The sequence below is a fragment of the Gymnoscopelus braueri genome (assembly GCF_963280865.1).
Source record: "Gymnoscopelus braueri genome assembly, chromosome: 5".
NCBI classification, from domain to species: domain Eukaryota; kingdom Metazoa; phylum Chordata; class Actinopteri; order Myctophiformes; family Myctophidae; genus Gymnoscopelus; species Gymnoscopelus braueri.
Window position 1 is genome coordinate 19,620,526 of NC_137606.1, and position 24,341 is coordinate 19,644,866.

The following is a 24,341-nucleotide window of genomic DNA, read 5'->3' on the forward strand; positions in this document are numbered from 1 at the left end:
AGGCTGTGTTGCCCTTCGCATATGGCAAGTGATAAGAGAGCAGATACAGAGGAATCCCAATACACACCACAGAAACATTATATTGCCACCTGGGCCCCCATGCTGAACTTGACGAAGAACACCCCTGCACGATATCTACGCCCCGACTTTTGACCTCAAGGAGGGTACGGATCTGACTGGCGCTTGGGGCCCCTGTGTATAATACGGGGGGCTCCGGTCTCAGGCCCCAGGAGGGTACGGACCCGGGGGTTCGGGAGTGGGACCTCCGTCTCTTAGCTCATTCAGTGCTAAGTACATTCGTTAATGGCGCTGGATGGGTTGGGGGGGGGGGGGGGCTAGTCTTGGGCTCTGTCGGAACCTCCTCCTCCGGGCTAGGAAAAGTGACCACCTCAACCAGAGGAATTGGAGAAGAAACCAAAATGCATACATATTACAAGAATAAAAGAAAAAGAACAATAATAATATTAAAACATGTTAGAATAGTTGCTTGTAATGGAAAACTCAGTGGGAATGCCCCACTGAGGGACCCTAAGTTTAGCAATGCAATATGGAATCAAATGATGTATTTGTCCCCATTAAGAGCTCATGTCCAGATGGTAGATTTGGGACTGCCCCAGCCTAGTTCAGAGTTTCCCCTTCAAAGAAAAGGGTTTTCCTCGGCTCACATGACTCAAAAAGACAAAAATGGGACCAGATTTGTTTTAAACATGCAATATGTTATGCTAGATGATAATTGCTATAAAGTACTGTTTAGATTTTAATCTTGTGTTGTTGTGGGTACTAAATTCGTACCCAAGGAGGGGTTGATGGTCCATTGTGGAACCTTGGGCCGTCAACCTTTACTTTATAGAGTGCAGTCAGAAGACAGGCCTTGATAGCCACAGCGTAATTGATATACTGAATGTAATAGATAAGAACTTCAGAATTCTCCAGGCGCTCAACCGAACGCTTGTTTGCATGCAGACTTAGATGTGGAGCGATTTGCCTTCGTGATATATCAGGTCGTATTGTTTTAATATCATTAATTTGCTGTTCTTTTATTCACATAGTATAGAGGGAATCTCCCTTGTTTGTCAATAAAGATGCCTTGCGCATGTAAAAGGTAATTTCTGTGTATGTCGTCTATAAACTGGACTTTAGGGTTTTATTGAACCAAGAGTGACAGGTCTGCCACGGCACATCAGCTCTAAGAGTGTACTCTATTACAAGTGTCCTGAAGGTGTATGGAACACTAATAGACAGAAAACCAGTAAAAAGGCCAAGCAATTGTATAAACCTGAAAAGCCCCTGCATTTATCCACAAAACCATGTCCTATACTGCTGCACCAGGGGGATGGAAATCCTGTCACCAGCACCCTATGGAAGACCACAAAAGAAAGGAGAACGTAAGTCACTCAACCATATACACATATTATAGGGCCTACTAGGCAATAAAAATTGAGAAATGCAAACATAAATATGTTGGAAAAGTAAGAGATAAGGAGAGAGGATGGAACTTACGTTTAAACATGAGGAAAACCAGGGTTACCATTGTTTTAAATTAATCAAAACTACAAGCAAAATTATACTTAAAAGGAAGCTTTTCTTCTGATCTTCTGTCAGTTCTTCAACACCTCCTAGAATGTGATAATGTTGGGATGATTGGCATGATACTCACCTTCATACACTGTGTTTTACAGTATATGGAATTACAATTATTGGATTCTTTGGTTTAACTCAGCATTGTCTATATTGTCTATATATATTGTGTATAGCTAGCGCACAATGCAAATGACTATGAAGTCAAGCCATTATCACTGAGCTATGACTCCAACCACCAGAGGGCAGCACATTATAATATCCTAGGCCAGTGGTTCTCAAGTGGGGTCCGGGGACCCAAAGGGTTCTTGAGGGGGTTCCTTACGGGTCCATTTCATTCCATTTGATTCCATTTGTACAGAGTTATGGGTCCGTGGGACCGTGGCCAAATGCATACTAGACCTACCAAACTGGGGGTCCTTGACATATAAATGTTTGATAACCACTGGCACTGTCCTATGCTGTCTCTCAGTACGAAGAAGAACCCATATTGAGAAAGGAGTAGCCTCAAGTCTCATGACTTTCCAGTATTGTCATTTTGACTATGCATGCCCTCATGGTAGCCTACTACTCCAACACCTCAAAGGCACTAAAATCAAAACTACAGACCTTTCAAAACAAACTAATCAGACTGCTACTAGACCTCACACTAGGACGTTTATACGGAGCCCCTTAGGGGACATTACTAGGTAGATTGTTTTAAGGGTAGGTACATTATTTTAAGAGCTAGGTAGATTGTTTTAAGGGTAGGTACATTATTTTAAGAGCTGGTGGTTTATGTTTTCTGGTATGGAAAAAAAAAACATAGGCTATAACATTTTTTTTTGAGGGATGATTTTTTTTTTTTGAGGGATGAGTTTTTTTTTTTGAGGGATGAGTTTTTTTTTTGAGGGATGAGTTTTTTTTTTTGAGGGATGAGTTTTTTTTTTTTGAGGGATGAGTTTTTTTTTTTGAGGGATGATTTTTTTTTTTTGAGGGATGAGTTTTTTTTTTGAGGGATGAGTTTTTTTTTTTGAGGGATGAGTTTTTTTTTTTGAGGGATGTTATTTTTTTTGAGGGATGAGTTATTTTTTTTGAGGGATGAGTTTTTTTTTTTGAGGGATGAGTTTTTTTTTTTGAGGGATGAGTTAATTTTTTTGAGGGATGATTTTTTTTTTTTTGAGGGATGATTTTTTTTTTTTGAGGGATGAGTTTTTTTTTTGAGGGATGAGTTTTTTTTTTTGAGGGATGAGGTTTTTTTTGAGGGATGAGTTTTTTTTTTGAGGGATGACTTTTTTTTTTTCAAATAAATTTTTTTTTTCAAAGATTTTTTTTTTCAAAGTGAGTGTTTTTGTGTCTTTCAAAAGGAGATTTTTTTTTTCAATACAAATTTTTCTTTTTAATTTTTTAGTTAATTTTAAAAAAAAATTCCCAAGTATTGTTTCATCTTCAAAGTTTTTTTTTTCAACGGCCGGGGGTCCACAGGGGTCCCCGTGGCGGGGGTGGCGGCCGGGGTTCCACCGAGGTCCCCGTGGACCGGCCAGGGGTCCACGGGGGTCCCCGTGGCGGCCGGGGGTCCACGGGGCTCTCCGTGGCGGCCGGTGCTCAGCTTAGTCTAGGACCTGGCTAAGATATGTATGCACTTAATTTAGGAGAGAATATCTCAACTGTTCTTGGCTACTATGACCCCAGGGAACAATTTATGAACTTTGACTAATTCTCTATCCGGGACGAAATACCCTATATAATGCCCCCATCTTTCTAATTCATTAACATGCCTCATGCTTCTGCTATTGCAGCTATTGGAGAACTAAAACTAGATAGGCTTATTCGCCTATTTATAGAATCACTTCTACAAATTAAAAAAGAATAAAAACATACATGCATGCATGTATACAGTATAACCATATTTAACTACTGCTGGAGCCCATATTATGTGAATGAGATTACAGAATTGAAAAACTACTTTGATCAAAAATAAGTTACTTCTATACTTACTTCCAACTTCTACAAGTGAAAGAGAGGTGATTCACTCTAACAATCATCGTCTTGGGTCATCTTTCTAATTAATTAACATGCTAATCATCGTCTCATCATCTTGGGTCATGTTCTGCTATTGCAGCTATTAAGTACCTCAAATGGCATGTGAATGCACAGAGGTGAGTCGTCTTGGGTCATCTTTCTAATTCATTGAAATGCTCAGGTACAGCTGTTGTCATTGAAGTTATTGAAATACATCAAATAGATAGGTCACTTTAACTCCTCATCATCACAACAACCATGTAGCCTACAGAATCATGTTAAGTACATGAAATAACACGTATAGCCTACAAAATCAGGGTCTTTATTTGCCACTCTTTGCAGAAATGTATACATCAGCAATAACTGTGTCATCACATCATCACTGTGTCATCATTTTGGGTGTGTTGTTCAAGCCCTCTTAGATGGCTGGCTGTAGACATGGTCAGGTCAGGTTGTAACCTTGGCAGGGCATCCATGCAGCAATCCGATGTTTTCCACCAAAGCGCACCGTGTCCCGTGTGTGTGTGTGTGTGTGTGTGTGTGTGTACATATATATACACACACACACATATATTTATACACATATACATACACACTGATATAAATGACAGCTTAAATTAAAAGTGCATACAAGAATTACAAATAGACATTTGTGCTTTGACATTTGCCATGTTCATGACTGCTGTTTCCTACATTATCAATTGCTTATGTCACGTTGAACTCTGTTGAATAGTATTACCCCACAAAACATCTATATCTTAGTTCATTACATAAGTCATTACATGCTAAATGTTGCATTTATCTCATGCTATGCTGACATACATTCCCACATTCATGTTGCTAACAGAAAGCCTTTGGCAAAAAAATATTGACCAATTAAAAAACTTTTTTCGTTTGCACTTGAAGTATACTTAGCTTACATGACAAAGACTCAAACCATTGGAGGGGGGTAACTCTTGGAAGCTAGTGTACTTTACTATCATCAGGATGACTTGAACCATTGAACAGGGGTGTGGGGGGTAACCCATTTTTGAAATCTTGGAAGCCTACTAGCTCCTTCCATGCACCTTAACAAAATGTCATCCTACATAACAGCAAGTTGAGATCTCATTAATTTAACTGCCATGGATTCGCTTCCTGGGATGTCAAAGATGAAAGTCTGAATGAACTCCCAAACCTGGGAACATGGTTTCAGGGAAATTGAGATCGAAGACATAAAATGCTTTTCACGAGTACAGACCACGCCTTCAAACCAAACATTGTTTAACATTCTTTATTTAGAAAAGAAGGAGATGGACCTGTCAGGAAAGGAATTGGTTATGCATGGATTAGGAGATGGAGGGAAGGAAGGGAAGGGAAGGAAGGGGGGGGAGGAAGGGAGGCTTTAGGGGTGGGGATGTAGGAGTGGAGATGGAGGAGGAGATGATGTGTAGACAGGGAGGTGATGAGGAAGGGGGTGAGGATGAGGAAGTGAAGACAAGGGGTACGATTTATCTAGTGAGGAGGGTAAGTGAAGGATGTAAGGTGTGAGGATGGTGAGAGGATGGCTAGGGTGAGGTGAGCTTGAGGGAGTGAGAACAGAGGAAGGGGAGGTGGGGATGAAGGGGCATGTGAAGCCTGGATAAGGGGCGCAAATGGGAGTGTGGGACGGAGGGCGTCGTAGCCCTGGGGAGGGATGAAGGACGGGGCCCAGTGGGGGCGCGGCCCTGGGGGAGGGAAGGGCAAAGCCCTGGTGGGGGAGGAAGGGCGTAGCCCTGGTGGGGGAGGAAGGGCGTAGCCCTGATGAGGGGTGGAAGGGCGCGTGAAGCCCAGAGAGGGGGGAGGCATAACCATGGGGCTCCAGGGGGATGGAGACCTGAGTATTTGGCTTAGGGTCTGAGGAGATAGGCGTCCGTCTTGGCAGTAATCTGTGGACGCACCATCACTAAAGACCCCAAAAGAGAAAGCATAATTAGTCAGACATTAATTAGAACATTTACTGGACCATGGATGTGTGGGCGTTCCTGAGGTCTTGGACATTGGTTCTAATGTAAGTGTGGTATGCTTGGGAAGTCCAACGCCCTAGGAGTTGGACGGTGTGGTCGGTGATGCCTCTTCTAGATGCAGAAGAAGCAGCACCGATTCGGAACGAATGGCCGGAGAAGTTACCTGCGGGATATCCGGCCTTGGTCAGAACTTGCCGGAGGTGGTAGAGGAACCAGTGACGGGTCGCGACTGAACCGGTATCAGTGGTAAATAACGGGTCGGAAGGAGAGGCGTGGGAGGAGTGCCTGGTATGGAGGTGATGGACCAAGGGTTCGTAAGGGCTGAGGTAGGAGTTGAGTTTAAACATGTAAATTGGCGTTGTTCTGCCGAATTGGTCTGTTTTGCTATGTTTTAGCAAGAATACTAGTGTGGAGGAATCTGGAATGGTCAGATCAGATAAACAGGGATGGTAGTGAGGAATGAATGTAGAATTAGAGGTAGTGAATTCTGAACATCTTAGAAACCCAAAGAAAGCTAAGAGAAACATTGCTTCCAGTGTGGAGTCTACAGATGGGTTTACATAGCCAGAGCGGAGTATGTTGATGCATCCTGCGAGAACATCAGAGGTAATAGGTTGGCGGCCTGGAGGATTACGTGGCTCGTTCCTTCTCAGGCTCTAAAGGAGCAGGGTGACGTGTGAGTGCTGGGCAAAGGGGTGAGGTACTCCTGTTAGGAGCTTAGTAATAAAATGTATACCTGATAGATAGACGCGGATGGTTGGTGGATGCATGGCCCGAGAAGAATGGCTGTAGCTGATGTAGGAGGTGAGTGTAACGAGGTCCAGAGACGGAAATGGCAGGCTGTAGAGTGAAAGGATTGGAAATTGTTCCAAGCTGTCCAGTAGGAGGAGAGTGTGGAGGGAGCTATACCTTGCAGGATGTGATTTTGGGAGATGGATACCAGGTTATGGAGAGAATGGTTTATGGGAAGGTCATCTCGGAAAATGGAGGAACTGGAGTCGGGTGGAGGTCTGCGGATGGTGCCAAGGCTCTGAATCTTTGGAAGGAGAAACGTGAGAGTGAATCAGCTACCGTGTTGTGGTAACCTGGGACATGGGCTGCTCGGATTATGAAGTTATTGGTGACTGAGAGCCATGTTAGACGCCTGAGAAGAGCCATGATGGGTAGTGATGCTGACCGACCTTTATTGATGATGTGGACTGTGGACTGGTTATCGGAGTGTATGAGAACAGAGCGGCTGGTCCATTCATGGCCCCAAAGAGAGGCCGCGACAATGATTGGATATAATTCGAACAAAGCTGAAGAGTGGGCGGTGTCGAACGGGGGGGAAACAAAATCTAAGGGCCAATTATCTGCAAACCATCTCCCTCTTAGTAACCCCCGAAACCTACAGAGGGCGCTGCATCGGTGTATAATTGCAAATCCTCTGGTGAGGAGTGGAAATCGTTGTAGAAAAAAGAAATGCCATTCCAGTTGGATAACAGGAGGTGCCAGAGCCTAAGCTCTGAGCGGCATTCTAGGTCTAACATGATATGATGGTGGAGGGATAGCACGGATGCAGCGAGGTGGAGGAGGTGGGAAATAAATGAACGGCCTTGTGGGATGATTCTAGTGGCGAAATTGAGGTGACCTAGTAACTGAAGTAGTTGCTGCTTGGTGCAGGATGTGATTTGTAGAAAATTGGAAATGAGTAGTGTAATACGGTCTAGTTTCTCTGTAGGGAGTGAGGCTTGAAATGAGATGGAGTCCAAATTGATTCCTAAGAATTCAATTTTTTAAAATGGACCTACTGTTTTTACATCGGCCAGGGGAACTCCGAGTGCCGCAAAAGCGGTCTTGAGGCACGTGATACTGCGTGCGGGGGGGGCTGATGGGGGGTCGACTGTGAGGAAGTCATCCAGGAGATGGACTAGGTGCGGGATGCGGTAATTGTTGCTTAATATCCAGCAAAGGAGCTCTGAGAGATTGTCGAAAAGTTTTGGGCTACTTTTACAGCCAAATGTTAATCTTACTGCAAAATAAAATTTTGACTGCCAGCAGACGCCGAAAAGGTGCCATGAGTCTGGGTGGACAGACGTGATGTCGGCTTTTGATAGCCAGGCAGCCGGATCAGGGCAATGGCATGATCAACGGTTGAATAATGAAGTGTGAAATCTGCACTGGGGATGAGGCTATTAATACTGGGGATGGATGAACCGTGTGGGGAAGATAGATCGATAATTAATCTTTTCTTCCCTGAATACTTCCTAGTGGCCACTCCTATTGGGCTGATGCGGTAGATGGGGAATGGGGGGGAATCGAACGGACCGATCATGAACCCTTGCTTGACTTCTTTCTCAAGCAGGGTGATGACGATTTCAGGTTCCGTTAGTGCGGACTGGAGGTTATTGCAAGAGTGGGAATGATCGGGAAGTGTGATGAGGCCGGGTGAAAAACCATGATTGAGACCGTCAATGAAAAAATGGACGAATGTGGGGTCTGGGTGGAATGCGAGCTCCTTGGCCAGGGCAGGGATGTTAATGGGGGTGGCCAGATGGTGCGACAGTCAACTTTTGGAAGGTTTGGTTGGGTTGTGGGGGCATGTGGCGGGCATGGGCTCCTCCGCAGTAGGTGCATACGTGCAGGAGCTTGCAAAATGATGAGTCGCATCCTGCATCGTTGAAATTATTGCATAGCATGCGGGAGCCTACAAACATAATCTTCCTGCCACGCTTGTCCGTGGCTTGAGAGGAGGCTGGTTGGGCGATGGGGCGGCCGGGTTTGGATCGCTTGTCCCGGCCTGGCTGGTACTGTTGTGTTCCTATTCCCATGAGGGCGGGGACTGATGGAGGGATGGAGAATGTGGTGGGGCGATTGTAATAATGAACTGGGGCTGCTGGCTCTCTTTTAGGTTGGGCTACGGGTGCAGGCTGGTGTGCGGTGAGCACGCAGTCGGTGGTGGGGTGGGAGGGGCAGCCGCAGATGTTGCATGCTATGGCGGCGCTGCCTGTGAACAGCCGGCTGTAAAGTTCTATGTCCAGCGCTCCCCAGTAGGTAGCGAGGTTCCACTGTTGGATACGGGCAGCCGCCCTCGCTGCGAACTGCCGATGGTATTCATAAAATAAGGTGCCACCAAACCGCACTGCCATGTCCATGATTAGGGAAAGGTAGTCGTCTAGCTCTTGCCTTCTGTGGGGGAATAGGGAGCAGATGACATTTCTGAAAATGGAGAAGGCTAGGGTGAATTTGGTGGCAGTGAGGGTGTTGTGGGGTGGGGCAGTGGATGAAAGGTCTCGGAGGGTGATCGAGATGCCTCCGCAGTCGACTGTCCGGGGTTGGAAGGTGTGGGTGGATGGTTTTAGAATTGCAGAGAGGTCGATGTCCATACCCTGGATGATTTGTTGACGGAGGTGGTTGGATATGGGTTGTGGGTTGAGGGCCAGCGCGTTCAGTGGCACCTGGGCTGCGACTGCGGAGGAGAGAGAAAAGGGGGGGGTTGGAAACACAAGGGCGGGGGAGGGAGGGAAAGAAGAGAGAGTTAAGTTGCTCAGGATGCCGATGGCTGTTTGGGGGGGCACCTGAGTGGGGGGTGAAGGTGCTAGCCGGCCCCGTGCGATAGCCATCTGGGTGTTGGGCTGGCTAGCGGCCTCGGGGACGGAAACAGAAAAAGAGACAGAAGTGTGGGGGAAGTTGGATGATTGTGCAGGGGGGTGGGATGACAGTGAAGCCTGCATTGACGGGGGTGAAAACCTTTGCAGAGGGTTTTGGTAAGAGGGGGAAGGGATGGGGGAAAGAGGATTAAAGGTAGGGAAGGAGGGGAGGGGAGCAGGCACAGGGGGTGGAGGGAGATGCATGGGGGTAGTGGGAACAAGCCTGGTCTCCTCTGCTTGAGTTGGGGGTCTGAGGCGGCTCAGCAGAGTGCGACCTGTAGGTGGAGATGAATTCGATTGGCGAATATCTTGTGTAATTATGGACAATGCTGGTGGATGGTTTGCATTAATAGGAAACAACACAGGCTCACCTGATGAACGTGTGTCGCCGTCGTGTCTGCTGGTAGATGGACCCCGTGCCGGCTGTCTGACGTCATCATGGCGCGCCTGTGAAGGTCCCGCTGGAGAAGAGGAAACTCTCGCTGCTGTGGTGTAAAGATGAAAAAGTTGTCCTTTGTTTGCGGTGCTGGAAAAAGCGACGCTCTTCTCTCTTAATGCCTTTTTGAGTGATATCACGGTCCAATCGCGGATTGGCTTGTGAGTGGCAAGGGTGGAGCTGTGATCGGTTACCATGGCAGATAAATCGAGGGCGGAGTTGACTCAGTTACCATGGTGATCGATCAAGCTTGTAACCTAGAGAGTGAGCTAGGAATGGAAATAGATCATGGGAGTAGAGTGAGGGGCAAGGTTAGTAACAATCTCATAGCTTGAAGGCGTAGTCTTCCTCCTGAACATACATTGTACCAACTCCATTAAAACACCCATCACCCAAAAGAGATGGGTGCGCCCCATTTATTATCACATAAGCTTGGGAACACTGATGCCCCTCCCCTAGCATAAAAACATATGGATACTCTGTGGTTGCTGCGGTCAGCTACTGCACCAGGTTTGTCACAGGCTGAAGAAGAAAAGAAAAGAGAGGAAAGAACAAGATTATTACAAGTTGATACAACAGGTTAAATTGAACTCCAAAGCTCCAGTGCTGTAGTCAAGTCACTATATCTGGAGTCTAGGTTGAGTCAATTCCCCAGCAGTGCTCAAGTCCAAATAGAGTCCACATTAACTGAGTCTGAGTCCAAAGTTACTGAACATGAGTGTGCATGCACATGTAGGTGGAACACACATGCCTTCCCTTAAACAGCATTAAAATAATGTCACTGCAATTAGCTATCAATATCTTATGCCAACTTATATATTAGGCTATATTACAAAAAAATTTGTCTGCATGATCCAACTGTTTGTTGGGCTTCTTCCTCACGGAAGACCAAGGCTGGAGACCAAGGCTGGGGCGCTAACCCATACTGCTCCCGGAATATGAGAGCTCTATGTGAATACCTGCTGAGAGCAAATCTACTGTATGTTGACGCAAAGGTCACCCGTCTTCTCCTTCCTGGCCGGCCATGTGAGTGATCTTCGCGGAGAATTCAGGGTTCATCTCCCAGTACACTCAGGATTTAACATCGAAAATCATGAGAAATCTACAGACAGGTAAAGACAAAAAAATGTGTAAGGCACAAACAATAATCGATTTAGTCTGTACTAAACTTATTCTGTGAGATTGTAAGCTCACCATGCCTTGAGTGTCCACTAGATGCGGCAACTCTTCGATTATGGCTTGGATTGAATTTGTCCCATCTGCAGTCTGCAGTGGTGGCCAAATACAAAACAATTACACTCCATTTATTAATTTATTTTAATCAATGTGTTCACAACACATCCCTAATACTGCTGAATGTACAGTATGTGAGGATTTGGCCTTCAACCTAGCTAAGATGAGTGCAACTTTTTAATCCTGTCGTCCTCTAACTTTTCCCATTCGTCGCACAGCATTCCACCTCACCAAACACATGTATGTAAAATTGGCTATTTTGTCCAACATGTAAAAAAAGAAAAATGGTCTCAAGTAATGTTAAGTATACATGATGTGACCATGCACGGTACATCATTATAATAATAATGTAAAGTATACATGATGTGAACATGCACAGTACATAATAATAATAATAATAATAATAATAATAATAATAATAATAATGTAAAGTATACATGATGTGAACATGCACGGTACATCATTATAATAATAATGTTAAGTATCATAGCAACAACCTCATTAAGCTACATGTACAGTACAGTATAGCAACACCACATTAAGCTACATGTACAGTAGAGTATAGCAACAACACCTCATTAAGCTACATGTACAGTAGAGTATAGCAACAACACCTCATTAAGCTACATGTACAGTAGAGTATAGCAACAGCACCTCATTAAGCTACAAGTACAGTACAGAATAGCAACAACACCTCAATAAGCTACAGTAGGTATATGCTACATCGCACAACGTTGTCGGCCCCAAAAATAGCAGATCTACAAGCTCACAGCGCGTCGCGGACGCAACATGTTGTGAACTTGTAGATCTGCTATTTTCGATGTCAACGTTATGTATGTGATAGAACACGAACGTATACAATAGCTCAGCTATGCTAGCTTGCGCCTGTCAGCTGCTAGCCAATATGATGACATTCTTTCCCTAGAATTAAATCACTTTGAAACGCTGCACTCCATATACAACATAAATATGATCGGCAACGTACATTAACGTAGTGGGTTTGGCGTTGAGTGCCAGTGCTAGCTGGGTGCTACCCATGGAGCTAACGGTGCTAATGTTAGCGTTAGCTAGCATAATGGCTAACGTTAGTAAGCAAGCTGTACACACGCATTCATTCATTCATTAATTATCCCAGATAGCGGTAGATTAATGAGAGCATATTATCACTTACAATAATTTCCTTGTAAACAAGTAAACGTTAGCTGACCAGCTATTTCCTCCGTGGTGGAGAGTGGAAAGTCCGGTGACCATTGCCAAATTTGGTCAAAGAGGAAGGGACGTACTTACCCGGAACTCCTTTGACGGACGGCCTGTCCTTCAAAATAAAATAAAATGCGGCCTGTCCTTCAAAATAAAATAAAATGCTATTTATAGCGACTTTGAAAAGGAGAGGTTTTATTTTCAAGATAGGTATAATAATTTTTTTTGGTCCAAGTTTTTTTTTTTTTTTGAAAGTTTTTTTTTTTTTTTTTGAAGTTTTTTTTATGTCATGCATGAAAAAAAAACTAACCTAAAAAAAAAAACTCATCCCTCTTTTTAAAAAAAAACTCATCCCTCCTAAAAAAAAAACTCATCCCTCAAAAAAAAAAAACTCATCCCTCAAAAAAAAAAACTCATCCCTCAAAAAAAAAAAACTCATCCCTCAAAAAAAAAAACTCATCCCTCAAAAAAAAAAACTCATCCCTCAAAAAAAAAACTCATCCCTCAAAAAAAAAAACTCATCCCTCAAAAAAAAAAAATCATCCCTCAAAAAAAAAAACTCATCCCTCAAAAAAAAAAAACTCATCCCTCAAAAAAAAAAACTCATCCCTCAAAAAAAAAAACTCATCCCTCAAAAAAAATGTTATAGCCTATGTTTTTTTTTCCATACCAGAAAACATAAACCACCAGCTCTTAAAATAATGTACCTACCCTTAAAACAATCTACCTAGCTCTTAAAATAATGTACCTACCCTTAAAACAATCTACCTAGTAATGTCCCCTAAGGGGCTCCGTACGTTTAAGACCTTTTAATACCAACAAAAAGAAAGAAAAGAAAGGTGGAAAAAAGCACTGCATCAAAAGTATTCAACAAACTATAGCCTATTATAAAAACTGGTCAAACATTGGCCAAATTGTCAAATAATATAAGAAGGAGGCAAAATGTTTGAAAATAGTTGTAGAAAATATCTACAAGCTCACAACATCTCACGTTGGGACTCAGGAGGAGTTTTTTGGAGGGGGGGTCGCAGCCTGAAAAAGGATACGTAGCCTACCTGTCTACTTCAAAAGAGTGCACGGCTCGGGCAGACGGGCACAACACCAGAGGGAGCTCATCCCCCCAAAATCTAAACCTTCAATGAATTAAAAACGAAAGTAAATAATTTCATAAATGAAAGCCAAAAAATGAAATTGATTCAATCAATCAACCCAATTCCTTATTGTTATTTTGTATCCGGCCTCTCAGGCAAGGAATTTATTTTGTTCTTTGGCGCCAGGCGGCGCCAGACTTCAACGACGCGACTTCCGCTTTCCTTCGACTCTTCCTGTTTGAAGTAGCGTTGCCATGTCGGCTTATTATAAGCGACCTTGGGCTTCCTTTTTGTAAATCTATGGTTGTAAATATTGGTAGTTGCGGGTTGCGTTTTTTTGGGCTTGTTTCTAAAGTAGCTTATTTAGGCAAAATGTCTAATTATTATTTAAACCAGTGGTTCTCAAATATTTTCATGAACATGTTTTGTGTCAGGAAGCATTTATGAGTTTTTGAAAATAGCAGATCTACAAGCTTGTAGATCGGCTATTTTCGAATAAGTTGCTTCTTTTGGGCTTGTTTTCCTAGACCTTGTTGCCTATTTCTCTCATAAAATCTGGCAACCCTGAGGAGGCGCTTCAGTGTCAGTCAGACATCAACAGTAGAGGATATGATGCTTCTATGATGCATTTACCTCTTTAGATTATTTTTAACACATTCACGTGAATTGTATTAACTGGATGTACATACATCCTATTTGAAGAGGATCTAGCACATCACCAACGGGTAAGTTTCACATATAGCAGCTGGAGGCTAGAATTGGACATGCTAATGTGTTGGTTGGCTAAGCTAAACTGACATCTATTCTATCTTGCACGTCGATTGTAGCTCAAGACCTTTTGTTCCACAGCACCAGTGATGGAAAAAGTACTCAAATGTTTTACTTAAGTAAAAGTATCAATACTGCAATGTGGAAACACAGTCTGTTACAAGTGAAGGCCGTGGAATTCAAAATTCAAGTACAAAAGTATTGGCATCAATACTGTACTACTTATTATGCAGAATATGTCCCATTTTTCACAAGTTTTCAAATGTATGACATTTAAAAAAAATCTTTTGAAAATAGCAGATGGATGCGACGCATTGTGAGCTTGTAGATCTGCTATTTTTATTTTTGTAGAGGGAAGAAAGAGCAGACCAAGTACAGAGCCAACGGTCAAGTTTACAAAGTATTGAGGGTTTTAAGTGTTTAAATGAAAATACAATACAATATTAACGTGAATACAATATGTAGTGGGGTTCCCTGCTTCATCTCTCTCTCATCTAGGAGGTCCTTGGCCTGAAAAACGTTGAACACTCCTGGCTTAGTGATCATTATATCCAAAAAGGTTGCCCACTAACCACCCCTGGTCTGTTCTTCCTCCAGTCATTAAATGTTGTTTCCAGTGTGTACTTGGGTATTAGTGTTACACTAATGATCATTTTGCCTGCAAACTAGCTAATTTGAGCTCTTAAGTATCTTAGTAGAGCTATGAATCAACTTTCGTTTTGTACATTCAGTTTATTTTTCTTTCTTTTTCATACACATTTTATGCGTCCAAGAGACACTTTAGGCTTGTTATTATCATCATATGACAGCATCACGAGCTTGGTCCATTTATAACTCTGGCTTCATCACATGCTGCTCTTTTCTGAGGTCCTTTAAGAGGTCAAAAATGATAATATCTTTATAAAGTAACTGTAGGTTGAACAGGTGTCACTCTAAACACGCAGTAGGAGATATACTGTATGACTGGTGGAAACCTTCTATTGCTCATACCTGTTACTTCGCAGGAAAATAATAACCTGTGTTCCAATGGACCCAATGTAGTTATTATTTATTCATATTAAGGTCTTGTTAATACTTCTCATTGGTTAAATATTTATAAAACCTACAGACAGACTTAAAGTTAGACCTGGAACACCAATACGTCGTTATACTTTTCAATCCAGGAACCCCTTTGAGTAACATTAGCTGTTGTTATATATATATAGTAACATATACGTTTTTTAAATGTTTTAATTAAAATCGGAAGTTTTTCAGAAAACTTCAGGTCAGGATTTAGAAGGCGTTTTCAGAATTGGAATCAGAATCTGAGCATGCCATTGGTGAACATTCTGTGTAAATAGGCAAACATTCAGTGAAAATAGCTTGTAGATGGGCAATTTTAGGTGAACAGATTTGTTGTAGAGGGGAAAGGGTGGGGATAGGATATAACCTGGTCAAGGTTAAAGGTTTGGTCTCTGGTCAAGCATGCGTTCTGCATGACTTGACCGGTTGACTTCCTACGTTAGCTAGTTTGCCACGCAACCTGTCTCTCTCCGGTCTGTGGGTTGGCAGTGGCACACTCCAGCAACTTGTCCCAGTGGTTCGGCCTTTGGTGCACGATCGCCGAATCTTTTAGGCTCAGTTAGTAGTGGGCCTCTGTCATAGCTCAACAAGGTGGCTTCAGTGGAGCTTATGAGAATACAACAACAAATGAAGTGTATACGGTTCAAGTGTTTAATCGATCCTTGTTTGACTCACTAGTCACTACTAAGCCTATGTGTGATTGCCATGCTGACATTGTGTTCTTTTACAGCCAAATGAATGCTGCAGCATTCCCCTCCCCCACCTCAGAGATGGCGGAGATGAACCGTATCCACTATGAGCTGGAGTACACAGAGGGCATCAGCCAACGGATGCGAATCCCGGAGATGCTCAAAGTAGCCCCGTACGGCTCAGAGGGTCCTGAAGCTGACATGCACGAGGTCCTTCACAGTGCCATGATGCAAGTTCCAGAGAGGATTGTGATGTCAGGTAGGCCTTTAGACTCTCTCACTCTTTGTGTTGCAACTACCACACCCTTCAACATGGTGATGTTGAATGCTAAGCTCTTGTACATCATTCATGACTCACCTTGTTATCGTTTGGCTTCTCAGAGCCATTGGTGGACTTCTGATATATTTTCTGTGTGTGTTAGGTGTGCAGGACACTGGGCGAGGCACTCTCTTCACTTGTTTACACACCTGTATTGTGATGACATTAAAGTTTAAGTTGAAAATGAAATTGGTAACTAAGGCAAAGTATATTGTAGAAACAACAGTGATGTTGAACTGTTTTTAATGTAGTGACTGTGAGTCCCGGGACGGCGGGACCCATGGGTGGTCATTCAAATGGGAAATTGAATGGGTCCCCAGTAACATGTGTTGTGTGTTTGTTTTAGTGTTTTGGCTTTGATCGCAAAGGACTATAACTATGGTTATATTTATGACATGTATGTTGAATTAATGTGCCAAATTACGAAATTAGAAATAAATTGTATTCATAAAGGAAAGACAACTTTGCAAATGTCACATGCTCACATCATCTCTCATCTAAAATGTATATTCAAATAAATATAGAACATAAAGTATACCTATAATGGTATATATAACACAAATTACAGTATCTACTGTATATATTATGTTGTATATGTAGGAGCAGAAGATGTAACAGAAATGGAAGCAGGGATGGGATACAGGCAATGTAGATGGTAGGCTGAGCACAGGCTGCTGAGGCAGAGAGGGGGCCATCAGAGGTAGCTTTGGTAGCGAGAATATACCTGCAATAGTTTTTTGTCCAGCAACAGGCTTCAACTTCTTTGTTGACATTGTATCTCTATCACTATAACTGTACATCATTTATTTAGTATCATGAATTATTAACAAGCCATCAAATTAGGTGATTGTGCACTTCTAAGTCATGGCACAGACAACTCAGGTCGCTGTTATGTTGAAAAGTGTTAACCCTTGCGTCTGTGCAACGGTGGTAATCCGGTGTTGTGTCGATATTTGTTACTCATTGAAATGAGTCTGAGTTTGTGCAAAATGGTGACGTCCGCTGGAATGATTTCAACACAGATTTGTTGTTCATAACAGGTTTAGCAGGGTAAGGTAGGATGCAGCCTGTGGATGCATAGATGGTGAGTTTAATGCGTCCTAAATACATGAAGTCTAACAAATATGTTTACTAAAATCATTTTATAAATTATTTTTACTTCATATTATGAAGTATAATTCATATTATGCATCAGAGACGTAACTGTCTGACAAAGGATTGTAGGGTCACAATGTGTTGTTCTGGAGTCTAGACTTTGTATATCTGTTTGGTCAGGACACTTAAGAGGTTCATTTACTACCAATGTAGGTGTTGTTTATAAAAGTAAGCCTACGCTATCAATGAAGCAATTCTATATGTTTTGTATATGGATATGTGGATATGTGTATTAGAGTTTCAAGGAGCTTCCCCTGTTGAAGTGGGTTGAAACATAAAGAGATTGATCCCATTCATGAATTGTGATCCTCATTTGTTTGCCATCAGGACTGGGAGACAGTGATGACTCCCAGTTTTCAAGACCCAGGGACCTGGACCTGATCCAGTCCACTTACCAAGAGATCCCGTCACTGAAGACCCCACCCAGAGTTCTCACCCTCAATGAAAGGCCCTTAGACTTCATGGAGATGGAGCGGAGTGCAGCCCCAGCCCTACCCAGTGAGGAGGTAAGAAGCTGTTTAAATCTGTGGGTGGTCATGGTTCTCTCCAGTAAGGCATAGAGGTGCTGCAGCACCTTAGAATTCTGCACCACTGCCATATGAAACTTACGGTCAGCCAGAAGTTTAAATGTTTGGTTTATGACAGACTTGGTACCGTAAGCTGAGCTCAGTTTATTGGACATAAAAGCCCATGTTCAGATTAAAAGGTCACTAAATACATGATGTCTAATAAATATCATTTTATAAATTATTTTTTACTTGACTTAAAGGGACCACACCATGAATTTCATTTTTTTTTTGGGGGGGGGGTATTTTTTGGGCTCCCCAGTGTCTCTTGTACCCCAAAAAATATTTTTTTTTAACATTCAGTCATTCATTCTCATTTCAGAGATTTTCAGAATGGGCGTGTCTGAACAGGCCATTTCAGAATGGCAATGCAAGTGACATCACTTGCCTTGCCATTGCATTGATGATGGCCAGACAGAATTGCTCAGTAGCCCCCCCTGCCCAAAAGGACGTTTTGGTATTGCAGCTGAAAGTGCTGTATAAGCCAGAGACAATTGACTTGGGATGAGTATATCTGAGTGATGATTTAGGCTCAAACCTTTTGAAAAAGGTTTGAGGGACATACACCATATGATATTAAATATCAAATATATTTTTTTAATTCATGGTGTAGATCCTTTAACCACTTCAAACCCTACTTCATTAACAGGGGTCCCCCAGGGGTCTATACTTGTTGGTCCCATCCTTTTTTCCCTCTACACCAAATCTCTTCACCGAAAATAGCCGATCTACAAGTTCCCCAGAATAGGGATGCTAGGGTTCATGTGGTTAAATCAACCCTATTGAATAAAGATGTGGAAATTAGGTGGAAAGAATAGCAGATTAAAATGTTATTTCTCCTTCTATTAGCGGCCCCAAGGGCGATTACGACGGGAACGCTCGTCCAGTGAGAACATAACCATCCGTCATAATGGCCAGCTGTCTGGAAGTGATTCCATGTGAGTAATCAATTGACAACACCACCACTAGCCCCATCTTACCTCTTTTACACACTATCATCTTGCATGTTTTTCTGTCATCCTGCAGCTTTATCTTTCCTTCCTTTCTTTGTAAGTTTGCTTTTATAAGGCTGTAACTGTTGATTGTATAATTTTAACTGTTGATTATTTTCGTAGTGATTATTATTCTTTCGATAACTTTTTTGCTTAATCGAATAATAGAGAAGCACATTGTTCATCAACAAATCAACACAAAAAAATGGGAATAGATTTTTTTATAATCAATTGAATTGAAATTGATTAGCCTTTAATTCGGTGTCTGTCTCTATACAACTGCACTGGTATCGCTTGTTGGTGTCGTTATTGTTGAGGCTGTGGTCTTGCTAGGTTTGTTGATGCCATCAGTGTTAGAATTTGCTTCACGCTTGGTGTGCAAGTCATTAACTTATTAACGCTGTGCCGCTGAAACTATTGATTAAAAGCACTTCATGTCAGATGACAGAGTTATGTCTTTGAACAGTCAAGTCACCAACTGTGTTGAATTCCATGGTCTTTGGAGTTTTAATCAAAAGTTGCATGCTTGCTTATCTTCTCATTCCTGTCGGAGTGCTTGGGCGTAGGCCAGTGGAGCACCTCTATTGATTGGCAAGTTAAGTGTTCCTTCATCCTTCAACAGATTTTCTTTCTTTTTTTGGGGGGTTTACTATTTCACTCAGTGGCTATCTCTGTACAGTCAGTAAAGTTGAGGACAGTATCTCTTCCTTCATTCTCTGCCTCCCCTCCCTCCATCCCCTTTTCTACTGTCTTCTACCTGTGTCTCTTCTCTCTCTGGCTTGGCCGGCTCCTATTGGCGGCCACTGAGCAGCGCGACCCTACCCCCCCCAGCCCCTGTCCGCCCCTGCCCCCCTCTCGCCGTGGATGAGGACGAACAGAACCTGTACAGCGCTAGCGGCGTTCTGTCTTACCTCCACTCCACTACGCGCCGGGCCTACCAGCAGGTCCTGGAGGTCCTGGATGAGAACCATAGCAGGTGATCTGTCACATCACCCCTCCTGCTAGGACCGCGATGCAATCGGAGCACTCCCACTCTGTTCACACCCTTACGAAATATTGACCTACCGACCCGTTCCTACAGCCAGCCACTTTTTTTTACATTAGGATCAATACAACGATTTCTTTAACCCATTAAGACCTGAGCCGATTCTTTAAAATGTTTTCTAAATCCTAACAGTTTTTTGAAAAAAATCTGAAAAATATTTTTTCAATATTTTTCTAAAATAGCAGATAGCGCGGCACTCGGTGCTATGAGCTTGTATATCTGCTATTTTTTAATAGCCAAAGACATCTAAAGTGACACAGATGCGATCCAGGTCTTAATGGGTTAAGTGATACTATCTGTATAAATTCGTTTTGGGAAGTTTGTCAAACATTGCACAAGTTATCTGGGATCAGTTGTCATTTTGAAACACATGGGCCCTCATTTATCAATGGAGTGTAAAAAACATCCTATACAGCCAATTCTAGCGTACATTTGGTCGGAGCTTTGATAAATGCCACGGCTGAAACCGACCGTCATTTAAATAAACATGCCCTCTCTCTGTTCTCGAAAAGCCCCGATTTTACAACATGAAGAACCAGAATATGACCAGACAACGCATCGAAAGCCAATAAGAAAGAGTTTCCCCCGCCCGCCTTGCTGCCTGTCAAGTCGCACGCACACACGCACACGCACCCACGCACCTACTTGCAATCCCAACTGTGTCTGTCATCTATTCCGTTACGGTACAATCTTTGTCAAGTAGTATAGTAGCCTTCATGAATGACACCAATCACATCGCCATGAATGAAATACGTTTGTATATTAATTTATTTGACTCATACCGAACAGTGCGCGTCCGAGTTACACTAAAATAAAGGCGTTATGTAGGCTATTCCCCGTGAGACTCAGGCTGCAGTCAGTCCTGTGCCGGCACGTTAATGAGAGATAAGTCTGGAGAGGCACTCAAAATCTGAACGTTTATGGAGTGATTAATAAATGAATGCATAAACATTAATGGATGAAGGCTGGTGTGTGTTGGGAGGGTTAAATGTCCGATCTCCCGGTGGCCCAAATAAATCCACAGCATGAAGAATCACCTGCGCTGGGCACAGGTTTGGAGCATCGGGTTTATATCCTCAACCCAGGTTGCACATAACTCCATAGGACACGCTACTGTAAATTTGGAGACCGCACTGTCCATAAAAAGATTACAGCGGCCGCAACTTCCGAAAATGCTCTCGCATAAGCGCTCGTATATTTTTAAAATATCAGATTTGCAAGCTCACAACGTTGTGAGCTTGTAGATCTGCTATTTTCAAATGCAGCCAGATCTGCAATCTTATCTGAATGACTGTTAAAGCAGTTTGTTTAAATGAGTTTATGATATGTTATATTTTCACAGGGATTATTTATTAGTGTGTTAGATATACATTTTGGAGTGGATACATGTGACCAGATGCCAGTCAGACAATGCTGCTCCGCAGGTCTAGGATGGAACAAACGGGTGTAGCCAAAGTCTACACGCCCTCAGACCTGACGTGAGATCTGAGCGGGCCGTATGCTGAAGTCAAAGTCACGATAGATTGATAAATGCTGAAAATTGCGCATTATTTGGTCTACACCACGTTGTTAAATGAGGGCCATGAAGTCTTACTATTTTCACTGTGAATTCTGGATTCAATCCCTGCTCTGTGGCACCCCTAGTGAATAATCTAATGCATTTGCATTAGGTGTGTTGAAAGTTTGGGAGCGTTTTGAAGTCATCCCTACCTAGCAAACCACACAAAATCAATTGACATGAATGTTTCTAACACTATTAATATTGCATGCTAATTACACAGATTGAAAAAGTAGTCTAATTTGCACTCTTTCCCCTTTCTAAGCGATGGCTTCTTCTGTGTGTTACTCAATGCACTCCTTAACAAATGTCTGTTCTACTCCAAAATAGTTGTTGTGGAAGTTCATCTTCCTGTCTTGAAAAAGTGATAATACTAGTGTAGTGAGTGATATTGCCTTGTACTTTATATCAAATATGATAGACGCCATCAGGAACCTGCATAAATTGAAATGGCACTATAAGTCGCTGGTCCTGTGGTCTTATGGTCCTGTGGTTACTTCATCAAGTTGTTGGCTTTTTGGCTCAACCTTCCACACTCTCAGCTTTGATTCTAATAGTGCAGTCAATCACAGATTTTGAGTTGACTTTGTGACCAGTTTGTGACCACTTCCGCTACTGAGCTACCTTACCTTAATTTACCATCCACAATATATTTTGTATTTATTTTTTGTTGCAGTTTTGTTTTTGTAAAGCCAGAACCTAATTTACCCTAGTATTGTGATACATGGTGTTACAAGGCACTGTCTATACATTTTTAAAGAACTAAGAAAAACAATGAATGTGAAGGAGGGGGATCTGAGCTGAGGCTACATGTATGCAGCACTACCATTACTGTCTGTCTCTGTCTTGTCTTTCCTTTCTTCCTCCCGTTTTCCCTACCTCTTCAGCAAACCATCACTGCGAGGGGGGTCGGCATCTATCTCCAACCCCCTGCATGAATCCAGGTAACTCCACCTGGCACTCGGAGCTTCCAAGCTTTTCCTGTCTTGATTTTCCTTCTGTCTTGGTTTCTGTCCTTGATTCTCATTTAAGATCAGGAAGTACAATTAAAAAAAGGGTTATTAGTCACATTTTGGAAATTCACTGGTAGTAAAAGATTCAAAGGAAATCAATTACTGGTGTGCAAAGTAGACATCAGTTCTAATATCATTATATGTCCATTTGTGAATTTACAGTCCTCTAACAGTTTCCCCCCCTCTATTCAAGGCTTGTACTATCTACATTAGACGCCTCTATGGATGGAGGGTCAGATGATATGGCTGTGGTTGATGCAGCAACCCTGAGACGTCAGGTTAGCCATTTGCAAATATACTACCTCAGTTTATATTACCTTTTGTGAACCAAATCAATGTGGAAGATTTTTAATTATCAACTAAAATATCTCAAATATGGAAAATAGCCAAACTACAAGCTCACAACTTGATTGATTGATTGATTGAAATTTTTATTAGGCAAAAGAATGTAAAACAACACAGTTACATTTATAATGCTTTTGTCTAAAAGGTCCGGCCAAAAAAGTCCTTGCGGACTTGTTTCCGTTGGGGTCCTTGAGTTAATTTCATAGACATATATAGTAGCAACCAAACAGTTCAAAAATCAACATGAAAATACAGATAATACAGAAAAAATACCACTATGTACAAAAAAAGGCATTATGACGCCTTGTGAGCTTGCAGATCACCTATTTTGAGTATTTTTGGAAAATTATTATTTGATTAAAATCAATATTTCTTTATAATATATTAAATTGATTAACTTGATTGCACGTCGATAAGATATTGTTTTTCCTTTTTTATTGACAGATCATCAAGCTGAATCGGAGACTCCAGCTCCTGGAAGAAGAGAACAAGGAGCGAGCAAAGCGTGAGATGATCCTGTACTCGGTTACAGTAGCTTTCTGGCTCATCAACAGCTGGGTGTGGTTCCGCCGTTAAAGCTTTTCCGCCTTATAATTAAACACCACCAGAGAAGGACGAACCTTCTCTCTTATTCTGTGTCAAATGTTAGCAAAACCCTACCCACTGCACTCAGTCCCCCATACAAGCAAAGTCTAGCTGTGTGTAAACAAAACCCATTGCACAAAGGGATATTTTGATTTCATTTATTGTATACATGTACATTTATTTTTTACAGTTCTGTATGTAAACCATTCTGTTTTGTTTCATGAACAACTTTCTTCTTAATGTTGCTAAGCACGTTTGGCTGTAAATATTTGTTTCTGTCACTCTAAATTGTGGTAGTCAATGATCCTAAGATGTTCAACATAAGTGAAAAGACAAATTGAGCCACATATTAGATGTATACCTATGGGCAGAATGTATTTATTGGGAGCAGAGTAATATGCGAATAAATCTGAGAACTGTACTGCTGTATTGTAAGAGGATTCTTATAGTATTTTTAAAGATATGCTGAATTCAATAGACAATGCTTTTTTGGTTTACCATTATTTTGCTATTGTATAAGGACATTAATAGCCATCAATCCTATGGATATAAATAATATTTCATGAATTAAAATGAAAGATTTCATTTTAATAAATGCTTGCTGCTGTAGTTAACTGTGGCACTGGCACTTATTTCTTAGACCTGCTAAATCATAATGGAATGATTGTTGATGAGTGAATGTATAGCTTCTGCAAATATAGCAATTTTACTAAATCAAATATTCACACTTAATGTTCAAAAACGTCAATAGATATGTGATGTAACAAGCTACTATATTTGGCCTTTGGCGAAAGAACATTTCTGCTCTTGTACTAAATATGAAAGGCCTGCCCCTGAAGATTTACTTCAAAACATACAAATATACAAATACTAGATTCTGAAAGTATTCGATTACTAACATAAAAGATAAAATCACTTTGTGTCTAACCACAATTCCTGTACCTTGAAGGTAAGAGACAGAAAATCAGCATTTTCACTCATTGTACACTGCAGTCTCATTTGAATACACACACTAATCAAACGTTTTCAAAGTAAGCAGCACGGCTGCCTTCTGAATGCACTGTTTGAGTTATAACATTGCCTTTTCCATT

At 42.0% G+C, this 24,341-nt stretch overlaps 2 protein-coding genes across 6 annotated transcripts; one reads left to right on the forward strand and one right to left on the reverse strand.

Moving 5' to 3' along the window:
- Positions 1 to 7,977: 7,977 nt before the first annotated feature.
- On the reverse strand, positions 7,978 to 11,182 carry LOC308085409 (uncharacterized protein). 2 transcript variants are annotated; one of them, XM_080428562.1, is made up of 2 exons: positions 10,824 to 11,182; positions 7,978 to 10,731 (listed from the first exon to the last, which is right to left on the reverse strand). In XM_080428562.1, exon 2 carries the CDS (start codon positions 9,824 to 9,826, stop codon positions 8,081 to 8,083), a length of 1,746 nt encoding a protein of 581 aa, XP_080284688.1. In that variant the 5' UTR covers positions 9,827 to 10,731; positions 10,824 to 11,182; the 3' UTR covers positions 7,978 to 8,080. The 2 variants fall into 2 exon arrangements, with proteins under 2 accessions (XP_080284688.1, XP_080284689.1); XM_080428563.1 differs by having other exon boundaries at positions 7,978 to 10,151; positions 10,630 to 11,182.
- Positions 11,183 to 13,722: 2,540 nt separating this feature from the next.
- On the forward strand, positions 13,723 to 23,859 carry mffa (mitochondrial fission factor a). 4 transcript variants are annotated; one of them, XM_080428878.1, is made up of 8 exons: positions 13,723 to 13,878; positions 15,714 to 15,931; positions 17,474 to 17,652; positions 18,562 to 18,650; positions 19,516 to 19,680; positions 22,195 to 22,251; positions 22,514 to 22,598; positions 23,110 to 23,859. In XM_080428878.1, exons 2-8 carry the CDS (start codon positions 15,718 to 15,720, stop codon positions 23,239 to 23,241), a joined length of 921 nt encoding a protein of 306 aa, XP_080285004.1. In that variant the 5' UTR covers positions 13,723 to 13,878; positions 15,714 to 15,717; the 3' UTR covers positions 23,242 to 23,859. The 4 variants fall into 4 exon arrangements, with proteins under 4 accessions (XP_080285004.1, XP_080285005.1, XP_080285006.1 ...); XM_080428879.1 differs by lacking the exon at positions 22,195 to 22,251; XM_080428880.1 differs by lacking the exon at positions 19,516 to 19,680.
- The last annotated feature ends 482 nt before the right edge of the window (positions 23,860 to 24,341 follow it).